Raw genomic sequence first — 14,637 nt, 5'->3', positions numbered from 1 at the left:
CTGGGAAGGTAATACTCCTGCAACTATTTTGTGTGTGAATGTGAATGCACAGAGTCCTCTTCAACACGTTGCTGTCATCTATCTGTCAATCGAGATCCTAGATAGTCAGGACTCTCGCCACTGGTCGACCTGGGGGCATGCTGGCTGTTTGTGCTTAGGTGAAGGAGGGGAGGGGAGGGGAGAAGGGTGGCGGAAGAAAGTTTGGAGGAGGACGGATTAGCAGTGTAAACTGGGAGATGAAGGAATGAGGGTGGGAGGTAGATATGGAGGGGGGAGGAGGGAGAAGATGTGACCTGGAAATGGAAGAAAGGATGGATGTATAGATAGAGGGAGAAAGTGCATGAAATAATGCCTTTGTTTGGTTTTACTGTGCATCTAAATAGGAGGTGTGTGTGTGTGTTGTTTCTAACCCACAGTTCAGATAGTCCTACTACATACCTAGCTCCATTGACCCTCAGTCAAACTAGCCCTCCCATATAGTGTTCAGTTTCCAGTCACTCTTCACACCACAGAAAATACAGCACCACTGACCATACAGGGCCTTCTCAGGTTACCAGTAATCAGATTGATAAGATCTTTTTTCTACAAGTACGCATTCAACACAACTACACATGCCGTCGCTATCTTTTCAAATCTAATTGACGCTAGTTTACACAGTCAAAGCAAATATTGCTGATAACACTTAGTAATATGCTAACGGGTCTGTGGTTTAAAAGTGACTTGAAGGTCTTGATCGGAGCAAAACCTTTTATTTATTTTAATCTATTTTTTCACCTTTGTGTCTTTTTCCTTATATAAAGTGGTGGTATTTTGCAAAGTGGTCATTTACATCCATCTGTATGATCAGAATCCATGGCATTTTTTTAATCCATGGCATGTGGTGTGTTGAGTCTTTTCACGTGCGTAAGGAATCTGAAGAGAAAAATGCAGTGTTAGTTGATCTAGGTAGTTGACCTGTTGTACCTGCCCCTAGTGTATGGCTAGCCTAGCCCCTGTACTTTCTTCCTTTGATACTCTCTTGATTATCCCTCAGAACCTTTGCCTTGTTATTTATTTTCTTACAGTAAATTCAGCGTGCACTACAGTGTTTTTTCCTTTTGCTAATCTCTGCATCCCTCCCTCCCTGTTTCCCTCCCTACCCTCCCACCTTCCATCTTTCTGTTCCTCTACCCACTCTCCCCTCCCTGCCTCCTTGGTCTTGCCTGATGCTGTTCATCACGGCCGTCTTCGGCCTCCCTTGCTCCAGCTGTCTCTCCAGAAGCAGGCGGCGGAGAGCGAGGCGGAGGGGCTGAAAGAGAAGCTCAGATGGACAGAGGGAGAACTGAAGGAGAGCAAGAAGGTGGAAGCCCAGACCCAGGCCAAACTGACGGTACACACACGCACACACACACACGCACACGCACGCACACGCCGGTCAAATTAGCTGCATGAAATAAATGATGGACTACCCTGTCTAGACATGTCAATCTATTATTCATTAGCTAAGCAGTCTCTGAATTATTGAATAGTCTCTGCATATGACATATGCCATAGGTTCAGGTTTGACAAGTTTACTGTAAATCTCTAGTTCATCTGTAGCTTCCACAGTTGTTACATGGTGGTGTAGTCCAGCCAGGTTAGCTACAGCAGTGATGGGAAGTGAGGTGCCTGCGTTTCCTGCCCTGTCCTGTAGGAGGCACAGCGCGAGGCCGAGGGGCTGAGCGTGACTCTGGAGCAGAGCAGGAGGAAGGAGAAAGGCCTGGAGGAGGAGGTGAAGAGGCTGACCCAGGACCTGGCTGACGCCCTCAGGATCCTGAAGGAACTACAGGGTGAGGAGGATGGCAGGACAGAGGAAAGGAAGGAGGGACTAAAGAAGGGAGGATGTGGTAAAGGATGGATGGGGGGAGGGGGGGACAGATGGAAGTAAGAGAAAGTGAAAGTAGGAGTAGATGTTGATGTGGCATGGCCTGAGGAGTCCAGTCTTGCTGTGGACTGCTACCTCCTACTGGCAGTTTAGTGATACGACACACTGGCATACTGAAATGGTTAGATGTCACTGTGCCATACTTACTGTGTGTGATAAAATGTATTGCATTGACTTGTCAGTCAATCAGTTAATTTCTGATTGTTTTGATCACTCTACTCAACTCAAATGAACATTGAATCTGTCCTCCTCCAACCCCAGACCAGCAGACTGCCTCGGTGGTCCCGGTTACCCCAGTCCACTTCAGCCCCTCAGGGCAAAGCTTTGCCCCCCTCCCATCTCCGCACCACGCTCGACTATCCTCACACACCCTCAAGAAACTTGCCAGAGAGGAGCGAGGGAGGGAGGGCGAGGAGGATAGGGGGGACAGGGAGAACGCTGGCTGGAAAGCCAGTTACCCCTCAGAGAGGGAGCCGGGCGAGGGCATCGACGCAGAGCACATCTCCTCCTTCAGCTCGGCCGGCGTCGAAGAACCCAGGAGGGCGGGAGAGAGGGCGGGGCAGGAGGAGAGGCAGAGGGGAGAACCGAGCCCAGAGACGTTGGTTGAGGATGCCCTCAGAAGAGAAGCTTCAACCAAAGCCCAAGATGCGCCTCATCGTGTCCACACGGCTCACCCAGACCCCGAGAGCCCCTCCCGTTCCCGATCCGACGGTCACCCCAGCTCGGACGACCTGCGGCGCGAGAACGCGGCGCTGCTCTCGGAGCTGCGGGACGTGAAGGAGGAGCTCGCCAAGCGGCTGGAGGACCTGGATGGCCAGCGCAGGGCGGAGGCCGAGACCAGGACCCGCCTCAAACAGCTGAGCCGCAAACACGCCGCCCAGGCGGAGCACGGGCGAGAGAGGGAGGAGCAGGACAGGGAGAGGAAGAGGGAGCTGGAGGAGGAGAGGGCCGAGAAGGAGAGGTTGAAGCAGGCTGTGGTCGCCCTGGAGGCGAAGGCCAAGAGGGGGAGGGAGGAGATGGTGAGGAGGGAGAGGGACCAGGAGAGAGAGAGGGACCACGAGGACAGGGAGAGCGAGCGCATTGAGCTGAACATCCAGCTCAAGAAGCAATTGGCGGAGGTGAAGACATTGCTCGCGCTCGAACGGGAGGAGAGGGAGAGGGAGAGGGAGGCGGAGAGGAAGAGGATGAAGAAGAAAGGGATGGAAGGAGCGGGGGACCTGACTCTCAAACTCACAGAGCTGGAGGCAGAGTTGGAAGAACTGAAAAATCGAGGAAGTGTAGAAGGGAAGAACAGTAACGAGAGGAACAGTCCTCTGACATATCTCACGCTCCAGAGCGACATCAACTCCAACTCCAACATCATCACCGACACTAAGTTTCTCCCTTCGCCGGACCAGCACCGCCTTTTCTGCGAGTCCTCTAATCAACAGAATATGGCTGTCTCCCTGGCAACAGCAGCCGCAGATCTCATCCAGGAAGAAGCACATCTGACCAAACTTCCGGAACTCTCAATACCAACGATTGTGGCACAAACCACTTTGGTAGCCAAGAAGGGGGTGTCCACTTCCAACCTGGAGGAAACCACTTGTGAAGCTCTGAGGGGAGAATCTTTCGACCAGCCAGACCTAGCAGAGACTGCTTTAGAGCCCCAAGTGGAGTCTAACACAGACTTAAAGGAGACTACCAAGGATCCGTGGGGGGGGGGGTGTGCTTGGGAGCTAGCCCAGGAGGTGGAGCGTCTGCGTGGTGAGAACGCCAGAGAGGCGGGGCAAGCTTTGCAGACACAGGCTAAACTGGAGGCCCTGCAGACCCAGGTGACCTGCCAGACCCGGCAGCTCACCCTGGCCTTCGACAAGCAGAGCCAACACATAGTGGACCTGCTCGCGGAGCTGCAGCTGAAGGAGGGCGCCCTCTTCAGCCAGGGAGGGGAACTGCAGCGCTGTAGGGAGGAGCTGGCCTCGCTCACGGCACCGAGACAGAAGGAGCAGGGGGAGAAAGACGTGAAGAAACGAGAGGAGGAGGGAGAGAGAAACACAGAGACACCAGAGGAGGAGAAGGAGAAGGAGGAGGAGGAAGCAGCAGAAGGAAAGGAGGGTGGAGAAGCTGAAAATCAGAAGCACAATATGAAATTGGAAGAGAATATAATTCACCTCCATCTCCTCACTGCTACACAAGAGCCGTCTGTATCCAAGGGAGATGTGTGTCTCACCAGGACTGAGGACCCTCAGAGACAAGATGGCGGAGAAGAAGCCTTTGCTAAAGAACTACAAACTCTCAAACAAGAGAACCATCAACTGAAAATGAGACTTCAATCTCTGGAAGCTTCAGATAGAGAAACAAGGAGTTCTGTTAGCGAGATAACACCGCCTGACACTATTGAAGATCCTGACAGGACACCAGTAGAGGAGAGGGCTGGAAATTACCTCACTTCCTCTCCCATGGAACTCAAGGGGGAACAACTCATTGAAGGAGTCAGTGACATCACTCCCAGCCTGAAGTCTGCGCTGCAGGATGAAGATAAACCAAAGGACGAGATGAGAGAGGACAGGAAGATTCAGGAGGAGGGGGAGGAGGAGGGGGAGGCGGTGTCTGAAGAAGAGAGTCATTCAGACAGGATGACTCAACCTCAGATCAACTGCCTACAACAACAGGTAGGCTTATTTGGACTAAAGCAGTATTAATAATTCACAATGTATACTTAATAGCTTAGAAGTGTGTATGCATTTCAACACTAGATATTATACTTATTAGTTACTATGTAGTTGCTGCATGTGTACTACATACCTTGTTTATGAAGAAAGTACTGTATCTCCCCCTCTCCAGGTGGTGGCACTGCAGGCCCATCTGCAGATCCTCTCTGAGGAGCACCAGAAGCAGGCGGACGAGCTGGTGCTGTGGAGGCTGACCACCAATGAGCTGACTCAGGTACAGATGCCCTGGCTGACCCAGGACCAGACCCTGGAACAGGCCACCTGTCTGGGCCAGGAGGGCCAGCCTGTCCCGGGAGGGTCCCCCAGCTCTGTGACGGTGATCAGAGAGGATGAGCTGCTCCTCTCCTGCACTTCCAGCAGACTGTATGGGCGGACCCTGGGCTCAAGGTAATACTCTGGGACAACATCTTTTGGGGTATATCACATTTTTTATCGTGACCGTTTTAGATAGACAGGAAAGGGAGGGGGGGTAAAGAGATGGGTTGACATGCAGGAATCGAACCCAGGCCGCTGCGAAAAGGCCTTAGTCCACGTGGCATGCACTCTTACCCAGTATAGTGATACCCCTCTTGATCTTTCTTCCAGAATACAGCACTGCACCTCCCCTGAACCAAATCCCCTCCAGTACTCTCCCAGACAGAGCTCCAGTGGACCTCAGGAACACATGAGTCCTGAGGAAGATGAAGATGAAGCTAATCGCACTACGGTTGTTCCCAAAGAAGCTCACTCCAGCTCAGGGCACCAGGTTAAAGCTTTAGGGCTTGCAGACACAGATGAATCAAGACCCAGAGGCCAGACCCAGACCAAAGAAGTTGAACCTAGAGAGAATGCGTCTCACCCTGCTAGTGACATGGAGGCCCATTCAACCCAATCACTGTCCCTGGAGAACCAAACTGCACCTGACCAATGTAACACTAAGCAGCGGGAGACGATATCAGTGTCCGACTTAGTTGTTGATTTTAACCACCTCTCCTCAAGTCACTGCAAACGTCCTCAAACTACAACTACCATGGTCTCCACCTTAGAAAGCCAAACTACAGTGGAGCAGGTCCAATTGGAGGGTCAAAGGTCTGAATTGAGCGAATTGATCCCACCCCAGATCTCTACTTCAGTTTTCCCTTCAGGAATGTCTGACGAGAAATATCCAGCAGAGGGTGAGGGAGGTCAAGGGTCAAAGTTCACAAAGGCTGCCAAACATTCAGATGCTTTAGAAAAAGTAAGCCAAATGGAGGTGAGAAGCACTGCCACTCAGACTGAGGAGGGCTCTGCCACCACCCCCACCCCACATGAACTACACCAAGCCTCCACGCAGACTGAGGAGGAGGAGGATGAGGAAGAGCTGGTGGACTCACCTCCTCTGTCTCCCATCCCACCGGCCGAAGGCTGTGACCGACTGCTGTTCTCTGGTTCTTTCCCCATCCCCTCTGACCCCGCCCGCCTGGCCGAACGCATCCGCCGCAGCCGGAGCCAGATGTCAGCGGCGTACGACGACACGGAGTACGAACCCTACGGCCTGCCTGAGGTCGTCATGAAAGGTCAGTGGGGGTGTATGTGTGGGTGTGTTGAATGTCAAGTTTTCACTATACCTTATATTTATCTATTAATTACATTTGAAACATGTCAATACATACTAAGCCACATTTGTGTTACAGTGGCTTGTGCTTTAGGGACAAAGTCAAAAGGTTAATAACTTTAGAATCAACATCACAAATGAAACATGAGTTGATAGATAACAGTTGTACAAAGACGTACACACTTACCTATCCAGTTGTTAGTGTTGGGACCAACTAAAAGAAGCCCCCATTCCATTAAACTTCACAATGAAGCCACATCTATTGAATCTACATACTGTACAGCACTGAATCAACAGCTTGAAATATTGACTCATCTCTCACTCCCCTACCTTTCATCCTCTCTCTCGGTTGAATAATCCCCCAACTTTCCTACATCTCTTCATCTCTTTCTTCTTCTACCCCTTCCTCTCCCCTTCCAACCCCTCCGTCCGGCTGTCCAGGTTTTGCCGACATCCCCAGTGGGCCTGCCTGTCCCTACATTGTGAGACGGGGGCTCCTAGGTACACCAGCAGTGCCTCTCCCTCCAAAAGAGCCTGGGCCAAAAGAGGGGGGCAGGGGGAGGCCCAAGCAGCCTTAAAACACACTACAGGCACAGGTAAGACTCGCACAAGTAATCAACATCGATATAATCACTGAATCTTCTGTTGTTGTTTTTTTCCTTCACTTTATTATGTAAATAATCTTTATTGGAGCTGAGCTCTCATTAACATCATATTTGTTTATGGTTGTTTTTTGTGCTTTAGCTCAACACAAATTTCCAGAAGAAAAACTCTGGTTTCCTGATCATCATCACTGCCTGGAGTGTGAGGAAAAATGGCTGGCTGGATGGATGAATTGAAGAAAGAATGAATGAATAAAAACGGTACTTCATATGGCATCATGTGAAACGACTAGCTGCTAGAATTGCCCCCCCCCACACACACACACACACACACCATTTTAATATCTACCTGCTTAGGTTTAGTGATTTATCTTGTGTTAGTTGCGGCTTGACGTTAAAGTCCCTGAAAACTTGAATGTATGTGCATTGCCTTATTTATTGACACGAGAATGTGTTTGTCTATGATTCTGTAAGCAGAAGTCTGGGCAGCTGGGTATGTGAATGTGTACGTTTGCGTCAGATTTGACATCCAATGTGTATGAATGCGAGCCGGCTCATGTGTTGTGTGTCCTCGCTGTTTTCTTAATGTTGATGTGTGTGCGCATGAACGTGTGCATGACTAAGCCTAACCTGAGTTTGTTTCCGCTCCATGTATGGTCATTAAGTGTGAGCTCTCTCTCTCTCTCTCTTTTGCTCTCACACACACTTGACATAATGCTTTAATACACTCAACTGCTTTGAAATGACAGAAAAACACAAGTTCTTGTGGGATTTTCTTTTTTTTGTAGCTGCAATGTACCGAATTTTAGTGTGTTTAGTGCCTATTTTGTTTAGTAGATTAAATTGCATTTAATTTATTTGATTGATGAAACAATTTTTATAACTTTTGTTTTTGTGGCGCATGGTTTTGTGCTATAAATAAACGTTAAGTTGATTTTATAGACTAGTTTTCCATTAAAGGTTGTATGTTTTGTCGCCGTTTTTACAGATAACTTTCTGACCGATGCGATGAACTGGTTTACTTTTAAAGCTACTCTTTTTACTACTAGTGATTCATAGTTGAGCATACTTGAAGTGGGTTTTGAATGTTTTGTTTCATCTTGTAGAATAACACCTTTTTCAAACTAATTGACACCCCGGACAAGGAAATGTTCATGTACATTTTTGGGGGGGGAAGTTGATTGAAATGTTTAAAAAAAATCCTATAATAGTGACTTTTATTTTGAAGTAAATATGTGCTTTCTTTGAACTCTGGACTGTTACAGTCTGGGGCTCTGTTTGAATATGCTGTAGATTTAGCTTCTACCATCCCCAGGTGACTACTGTTCCAACTCATCTGTTTTGGTGAAACCAAGGTCTTCGGTGCATGTAGTTCACCAATCCACTCTTTGTTAAATCAGTTATAAAACTTAGGGACATGGAAAGAAAGGATTTGTGTTTTCAGTGTTTGAACAGGTCCTTCTGCTTCTGATTTAATACTTTATGAAATTGACTGGGAAATGTTCATATTTTGGTGGGAGTTTTCAGTTCGAGCAACACTGAATTCCTTCCTCTGTTTGACACTTTTATGTGAATGTATCTGTGTTGATACTTGCAAATTAAAATAGTTGATCTCAGTCTCTGGTGTCTTGCTTTTTTAAAGTGTTTGTTTTTCCACCTCTGGCCAGAGAGTTGACATTTGTGTCAGATGAAACCATAGTTATTTTTCCTCTTGTTCTGTTTCCTCTTAATGCACTCTGCATGTCAAATTGTATGTACCAGTTGAATGAAGATAATACTTTGTCAAACACAGGAAATTTGAAAATCTTTGTCTGGGAATCTGTCCCTTCATGTCAGGTGTCACCTCAACTTGACTGGACTCTTCTGTCATTTTAAGGAGACGGAAGACAAAGATTGTGACAATGACTGTCATTCTGGAAAATTGATGGCTACATTTACTAAGAGGACCCTGTTTAGCACCTTCCCCAGTCAGGCCCAAGGATTTAGGATACGAAACCCTCAGGAAACACTCTGGTGTTCTGTTCTTTCTCCAGTTGTCCCAGATCTCTGTCTCTTCCCTCCCTCCCTCCTCAATCTCACCCCTTTTTCATCCCCTCCCTCCTCAGAACCCCTCTCGTCAGAGTAATGTAGGGCTCTGAGAGTGGGGAAACACCTTTTGAGGCAAACACACACACACACACTCCTTCAGTTTCTTCAGCTGGGAACACGCACACAGTTTGTCTTCTGACTGAGAATTGGCTGGTGAGAGGAGCCTGCGTGCTGAGATGCACACACTGCACATCCCTTTATCTCTACAACCAGGTAGGAAAGTCTCATTTACCTCCTTAATCAGCTGGTTGTCAGTATGTCCTGTTTGGTTCTAATCTGTAGTCCTCTTCTTTGCTTGGTGATGTTATGTAACAGATGTGCATTTCCATCTGTGATAATCCTAAAATGTCTTTTTCTACCCTGAATTTGAGGGTGTTTACACTTACTGTATGGATCTATCAAAAATGTATTTTTTAATGTATGTTTTGTAAGACAAATAACAAGAATTCAACTTACACTAGACTATCGTTTCAAAAAACACTTTTTGTATAATGTACATTACGGGAGCCATTTCGAGACCTTGCTGTTTTTCTCAGATTTTCTGTTCACAGATTATCCCAACAATGACCTTAGAAGTAGATTTTGAAGTGAAGTATCTAGTTAGAAAATTGACACTGGCCACTTTCCCTGATTCCTTTTCCAACTATAATCTCCTTGAAACTTGATGATGTATTTAGCCTGGTGTCAGACTGTTTAGCCTTGGTTGACCACAACACATCAAATGCCTTGTTGTTTTGGGGTGTACTCACTCATATCTTACAAAAATATGCCAGGAGACGTTTAGACAACGATAACAAATACTACCTTTTCGTCTGGGCATGGGGGTGGTGCTTCCATAGCAAACCAGTGTGTTCCATTAGATCAGAATGCTAACACAGAACTCTGGGAAATATCAGAACGTTGTCAGGGTTCCTTTAGAACACAAGGGCCGGTACCAAGTTTATACCAGAGATCTGGTTCTCTTCTCTGATTGGCTTCTTTTGAAGCTCAGTTCTAATGACACAATGTCAGTGTCCAAGTTCATGGGTAATCATCATTCAAAGAAAACAAACCATTTAACAGGGATAAAGATAAGCACCCAAACATATTTTCGATTAACTGCAAGACGTATGTTTGGTAGGGTTGGCAGAGGCTAATGGTTTCGAATGCTTTGGTGGGTTGACGTGGGCCGGGGTCTGGTCTGTGTCGGGAGACTCAGCTTTATTATGACAGGGGCCCTGATGTGAACACTCATCTGTGCCATTCTCCCACTCACCTTCTGCACACAGCTCTCAGGGCCCTGAAGACTGAGTGACTACGTCTGTCTCCTGCAGAGAGAGAGAGAGAGGGGGGGGGGATAGGAGAACTCTATAGTCCTAAAGACTGAAGAAGAAAAGGAGGGAAGAGAGAAAGGACAGATTCCTTATGTTCACCAGATAGCTGGGATGGAGGAGGAGTGGACAAGCTGATGTGATACAAGTAAGTGATGTGTCTTAAGGTATTACCTTCTTGTTATTTATCAAACACGATACAAAGATGTTCATGAGTTTGTGTATCTTTCTTTCACTGTCGGTGGCGACGGCATGCCCGATCTGAACAGCTTTCTGTTGTCTGCATGTGGCACGCAAACACACACACACACACACCTGATGATTCACAGCTGTGTTTCAATGTGTTCCAACAGAGACGTCCCTTAGAGGATCCTGACGATTGACCCGTGAACCCTGACCCCCTGACCCCAGTAGGGGGGGGGGGGGGGGCAGAGTGAAGGATGCGTTGCCCCACCCTCATGGCCCTCCTTGCGGGGGTGATGTTGTACCTGGTGATGGGCGCCCTGGTGTTCCGCTGGCTGGAGGCACCCAAGGAGAGCAGTGATTACGAGAACCTGAGAAGAAAAAGGAGAACCTTCCTCCATAATCACACCTGTGTCACTGAGGAGGACCTCGGCCAGCTCATTAAGGTATAGGTCCAACACACACTCACACAAATACATTAGACACACACATAAACACACACCCTCAGTCAGTGTCATGTCCCTGTAGAAGGGATTTTTAAGCAGGGGAGGTTTTCATGGATTCAGATAGTGTCTCTATCTGAAGAGACACAGATAAAGACACACAGTTCAGCCTGCATGCCCTGTTCCCACAGAATGTGGTGGAGGCGGTGGACGCTGGGCTGGATACAACCAGTACTTCTCCCAACTTCACCAGTAGATGGGACTTGTCCAGTGCTTTCTTCTTCTGCGGAACCATCATTACCACCATAGGTGTGTATCCTTCGCGCCCTCCCTCCCTTATTCTCCCCCCTCACTCTCCCTCCTCACATCCCTCTCTCCCCTTCTCTGGTGCTCTCACTTCCTTCCTCCTTCCCTGTCTCCACAGGTTTTGGGAACCTTTCCCCTAAGACAGGACACGGGCAGCTTTTCTGCCTGTGCTACGCCCTGGTGGGCATCCCCATGTTTGGCATCCTACTGGCGGGTGTGGGTGATCACATGGGCACAGGCCTGAGGAAGGCTGTGGCCAACATCGAGACCCTCTTCCTGGTAAGAGCTTTCGTATGAATTTTAAGCTAACATGGATGAGTGGATGGATTCATGAACGAATTGACCATAAACCATTTCAAAAAAATCTCTCCATCCTCTCTTTTTATCTGAACCCTTCTCTCAGAAACGACGGGTCAGTCCCACCATTGTGCGTATCATCTCTGCTGTTCTGTCTATCCTGATTGGCTGTCTGATATTCCTCGCTGTGCCAACAGTAGTGTTTCATAAAGTGGAAGGATGGTCCTTCCTTGAGTCACTCTACTTTGTGGTCATCACCCTCACTACCGTGGGCTTTGGAGACTATGTTGCTGGTAAATTATAAACATACTGTATATCCACAAAGAGGCACACGCTATTATACAAATGATGTACACTGACCACACACACCTCATTTCAAACAACACACTTGTCTTGTCACACAACATAAGATAGATATACTCAGGCTGTGTGTGTGTGTGTGTGTGTAGGCAATCGTCAAAACAGCGACCTGTTTAAGCCCCTGGTGTGGCTCTGGATAGTGTTCGGCCTAGCCTACTTTGCGTCCATCCTCACCATGATAGCCAACTGGTTCCGCGTGTTGTCCAAAAGAACACGTGCTGAGGTGAATGAGAGACAAAACAGACACACCAAGTCTCTGTCACTGCTGCATCTCCCGTCATCTTTCTCTCCATCTTTTCCATTCCTATCTATTCCTCCCCTTCTCAACTTTCTGCAACTTTTTTGCAGATGGAGGAACTGAGGGCTCACGCCACAGACTGGACCCAGAACATCCAGAACATGTCCATGGACTTCCGGATCCCCAACCCGCTGGACCTTAATGACCCATTCCTGCTCCAGCGGCGCCGCTGGAAGCGCAGCTCGCGGCGCCGCGTCCGCCGCTGCGCCCAGGTCACCCTGGGATACCGTACCCGGGGCTGCTTGGAGAACGGCCACCTGCCCAACAGCTGGGTCAGCCGCTCATGCTCCATGAGCCGGCTGGAGGTGCAACCCCTGGAGGGGCCGAGACTCAGCCCTGTTCCGAGGCGGCTCCTCCTGAAGCCAGAGGAGAGGTCACTAGCGAGGTTGCTGGCCCGGTCCATGTCGCTGCCCGTGGCGAGGTCCGTGTCAGAGCTGGATCCCAGGAGGTCACGAGATTCCGAGTCCGTTGAGTCCGACTCGAGGTCGGACATCTCCTCTTCTGATTCCCAATCCTACCAGGATTACCAGGTGGCGAGGAGGGGTCAGGGCGGGCGGAGGGGGCAGGGAGGGCAGAGTGGGAAAGTGCAGAGAAGGAGAGAGGAGAGAAGCAGCCCGGGAGACGAGAGAGGGAGCTGGAGAGAGGAAACAGGAATCTGGAGAGGTGAGCGAGGGAGTCTGAGAGAGGAGAGAGGGAGTCTGAGAGAGGAGAGAGGGAGTCTGAGAGAGGAGAGAGGGAGTCTGAGAGAGGAGAGAGGGAGTCTGAGAGAGGACAGAGGGAGAGAAGAGAGAGGGGATTGTGATGTGGACATGGTAACCATGGTAGAGATGAGAGGGAACCAGAGAGAAGAGAGGGGAAGTTTGGGAGAAGAGCATGAGAGCTGGGGAAAGGATCGAGGGAGCAGACAAGGGGAGAGAGGGAGCTGCGGAGGGGGGAGGGGGGATTGGTCAGAGCAGGAAGGGCACTGGGAAGAAGAGATACCCGTGTTTCTGGATGACGACAGCCCGTACGTTGTCCCACCCCCTCTCCCCCTCTCCTTGCCTCCCTCACTCTCCACCCCCACCAACACCCCGCCAAACTGCCCCCTTCTGGACTTCTTCGGGGAGAACCTGGCGTACATCGACGAGTCCTCTGACACGCTCAGCGATCGCTTCCAGCCCAGCGATGGTGGTGGCAATGGTGGAAAGAGAGCGAAGCCTCACAAAGCCCAGAGGCGGAGCATGAGGAGGCAACTCCCTCGCAGGAGCCCCCTGGAGGACAGCTGGAGGAGGAGCAGCGAGCTGGAGCCCCCTTCCAACCCCCCGACCCCGCCACCTCTCTCCTCCTCCCTCGGACGCTGACAGACACATATGAAGCGGAGGAAGGGGGATGTTGTTAATATAATTACTACATATTAATTACTTTGAACCAGTAATACTGACTGAAGCCTAGCTGTATGGACTGGCCTTAAACTTAGATTAGAATCCACTACTACTAATTTCCATACTCATCCAATTGATTTCTGTGTGAAGGACCTCTTTGAGTAAGAAATGGCGCCCCTGCCTGGTTGCTCTTTGCGGTACAGCAGTCAATCTCTGGCAAGTTCTCGAGCCCTTGCTAAATTTATTCCAGCTTGATTGATTTATGGTCTATGGACTGAAACATATTTTCCAGTCAGTTTGCAGTCACCTTCTTCCCTTACAAATCCATATCTCGTATTTATTCAAATGTTCTTCAATCACAGGGCCCATTTGACTCTTAGTGCCTGTCTGGTTGTATAACTTGTTATGTCTTAATGCTGTTTTGTTTCCCTGAATACAACTTGGAGTAACATGGCTGTGAATGTCTAAATAAAGACAAGGGCTGTCCAAACCTACAATGTGTGGGATTGGGATTATAGGTTATGGATCCTGGGTTGGTGTTCACAGGTGGGTGGGTTACATAAGCACTCCGGTCATTCGTGCACATGCAGTAGTTGTGGGGACAATTCACACACGCACACACACACACACACACACACACACACACACACACACACACACACACACATTCTCCAACATCAAAACACAAAAGTATGTAGGGAGGAAGTGTGTATGGGGAGACACACATGCCTACTGTCAGCCCAATACAAACTCTAACACCCAAAAGCACATGGAAGGCTATATAGGGACTGTGTGAAGTTTGTGTATGTGTGTTGGGGCAGCGAGGACTTTTAAGCAAGCACACACATAGTAGTGTACACTCTGCACCCTCTCAAGGACACTGCAACACACATTCAGACACTCTGAAGAGTGGGATAAGTACAGGTTGAATATAGCAAGGGGTAGTTAAGGGGAAAAGACTAACAGATGCTGGAACTGGTTTAAAGTGGGAAGGGACCTCGCCTCTGCCCCTACACACACTAGCACCCCCCCCCCCCCTTACACACACAGGCTACTGGGTCTGGGGGGTGAGTCCATATTTTTTTTGTGGGGGTGTAACCACAGTCTACCTTAAGACAGTTTGTTTTCATACATGTTTATGGGGAAGGCATACTATACTATAGCATTCACTGTGCAGCCTCACATCTAAAACACGGGCCTCC

The 14,637-nt window shown here is 49.0% G+C and overlaps 2 protein-coding genes across 2 annotated transcripts in view; both read left to right on the top strand.

Moving 5' to 3' along the window:
• si:dkeyp-115e12.6 (centromere protein F) overlaps positions 1–8,405 on the top strand; it is a 13,354-nt gene extending 4,949 nt beyond the window's left edge. Inside the window, exons 10-16 of the mRNA XM_062476043.1 lie at positions 1,247–1,369; positions 1,673–1,808; positions 2,165–4,554; positions 4,727–5,001; positions 5,200–6,149; positions 6,629–6,783; positions 6,932–8,405. Coding sequence (XP_062332027.1) covers positions 1,247–1,369; positions 1,673–1,808; positions 2,165–4,554; positions 4,727–5,001; positions 5,200–6,149; positions 6,629–6,765 — 4,011 coding nt within the window. The 3' untranslated portion in view covers positions 6,766–6,783; positions 6,932–8,405. The remainder of the gene's footprint in view (positions 1–1,246; positions 1,370–1,672; positions 1,809–2,164; positions 4,555–4,726; positions 5,002–5,199; positions 6,150–6,628; positions 6,784–6,931) is intronic.
• Positions 8,406–10,208: 1,803 nt separating this feature from the next.
• On the top strand, positions 10,209–13,414 carry kcnk4a (potassium channel, subfamily K, member 4a). The gene is made up of 8 exons (XM_062476928.1): positions 10,209–10,335; positions 10,541–10,816; positions 11,005–11,122; positions 11,238–11,398; positions 11,523–11,709; positions 11,866–11,999; positions 12,125–12,604; positions 13,181–13,414. Exons 2-8 carry the CDS (start codon positions 10,628–10,630, stop codon positions 13,412–13,414), a joined length of 1,503 nt encoding a protein of 500 aa, XP_062332912.1. The 5' UTR covers positions 10,209–10,335; positions 10,541–10,627.
• The last annotated feature ends 1,223 nt before the right edge of the window (positions 13,415–14,637 follow it).

Source organism: Osmerus eperlanus, chromosome 13 (genome assembly GCF_963692335.1).
Source record: "Osmerus eperlanus chromosome 13, fOsmEpe2.1, whole genome shotgun sequence".
Lineage (NCBI taxonomy): Eukaryota > Metazoa > Chordata > Actinopteri > Osmeriformes > Osmeridae > Osmerus > Osmerus eperlanus.
This window is presented reverse-complemented; position numbering and strand designations above follow the sequence as displayed.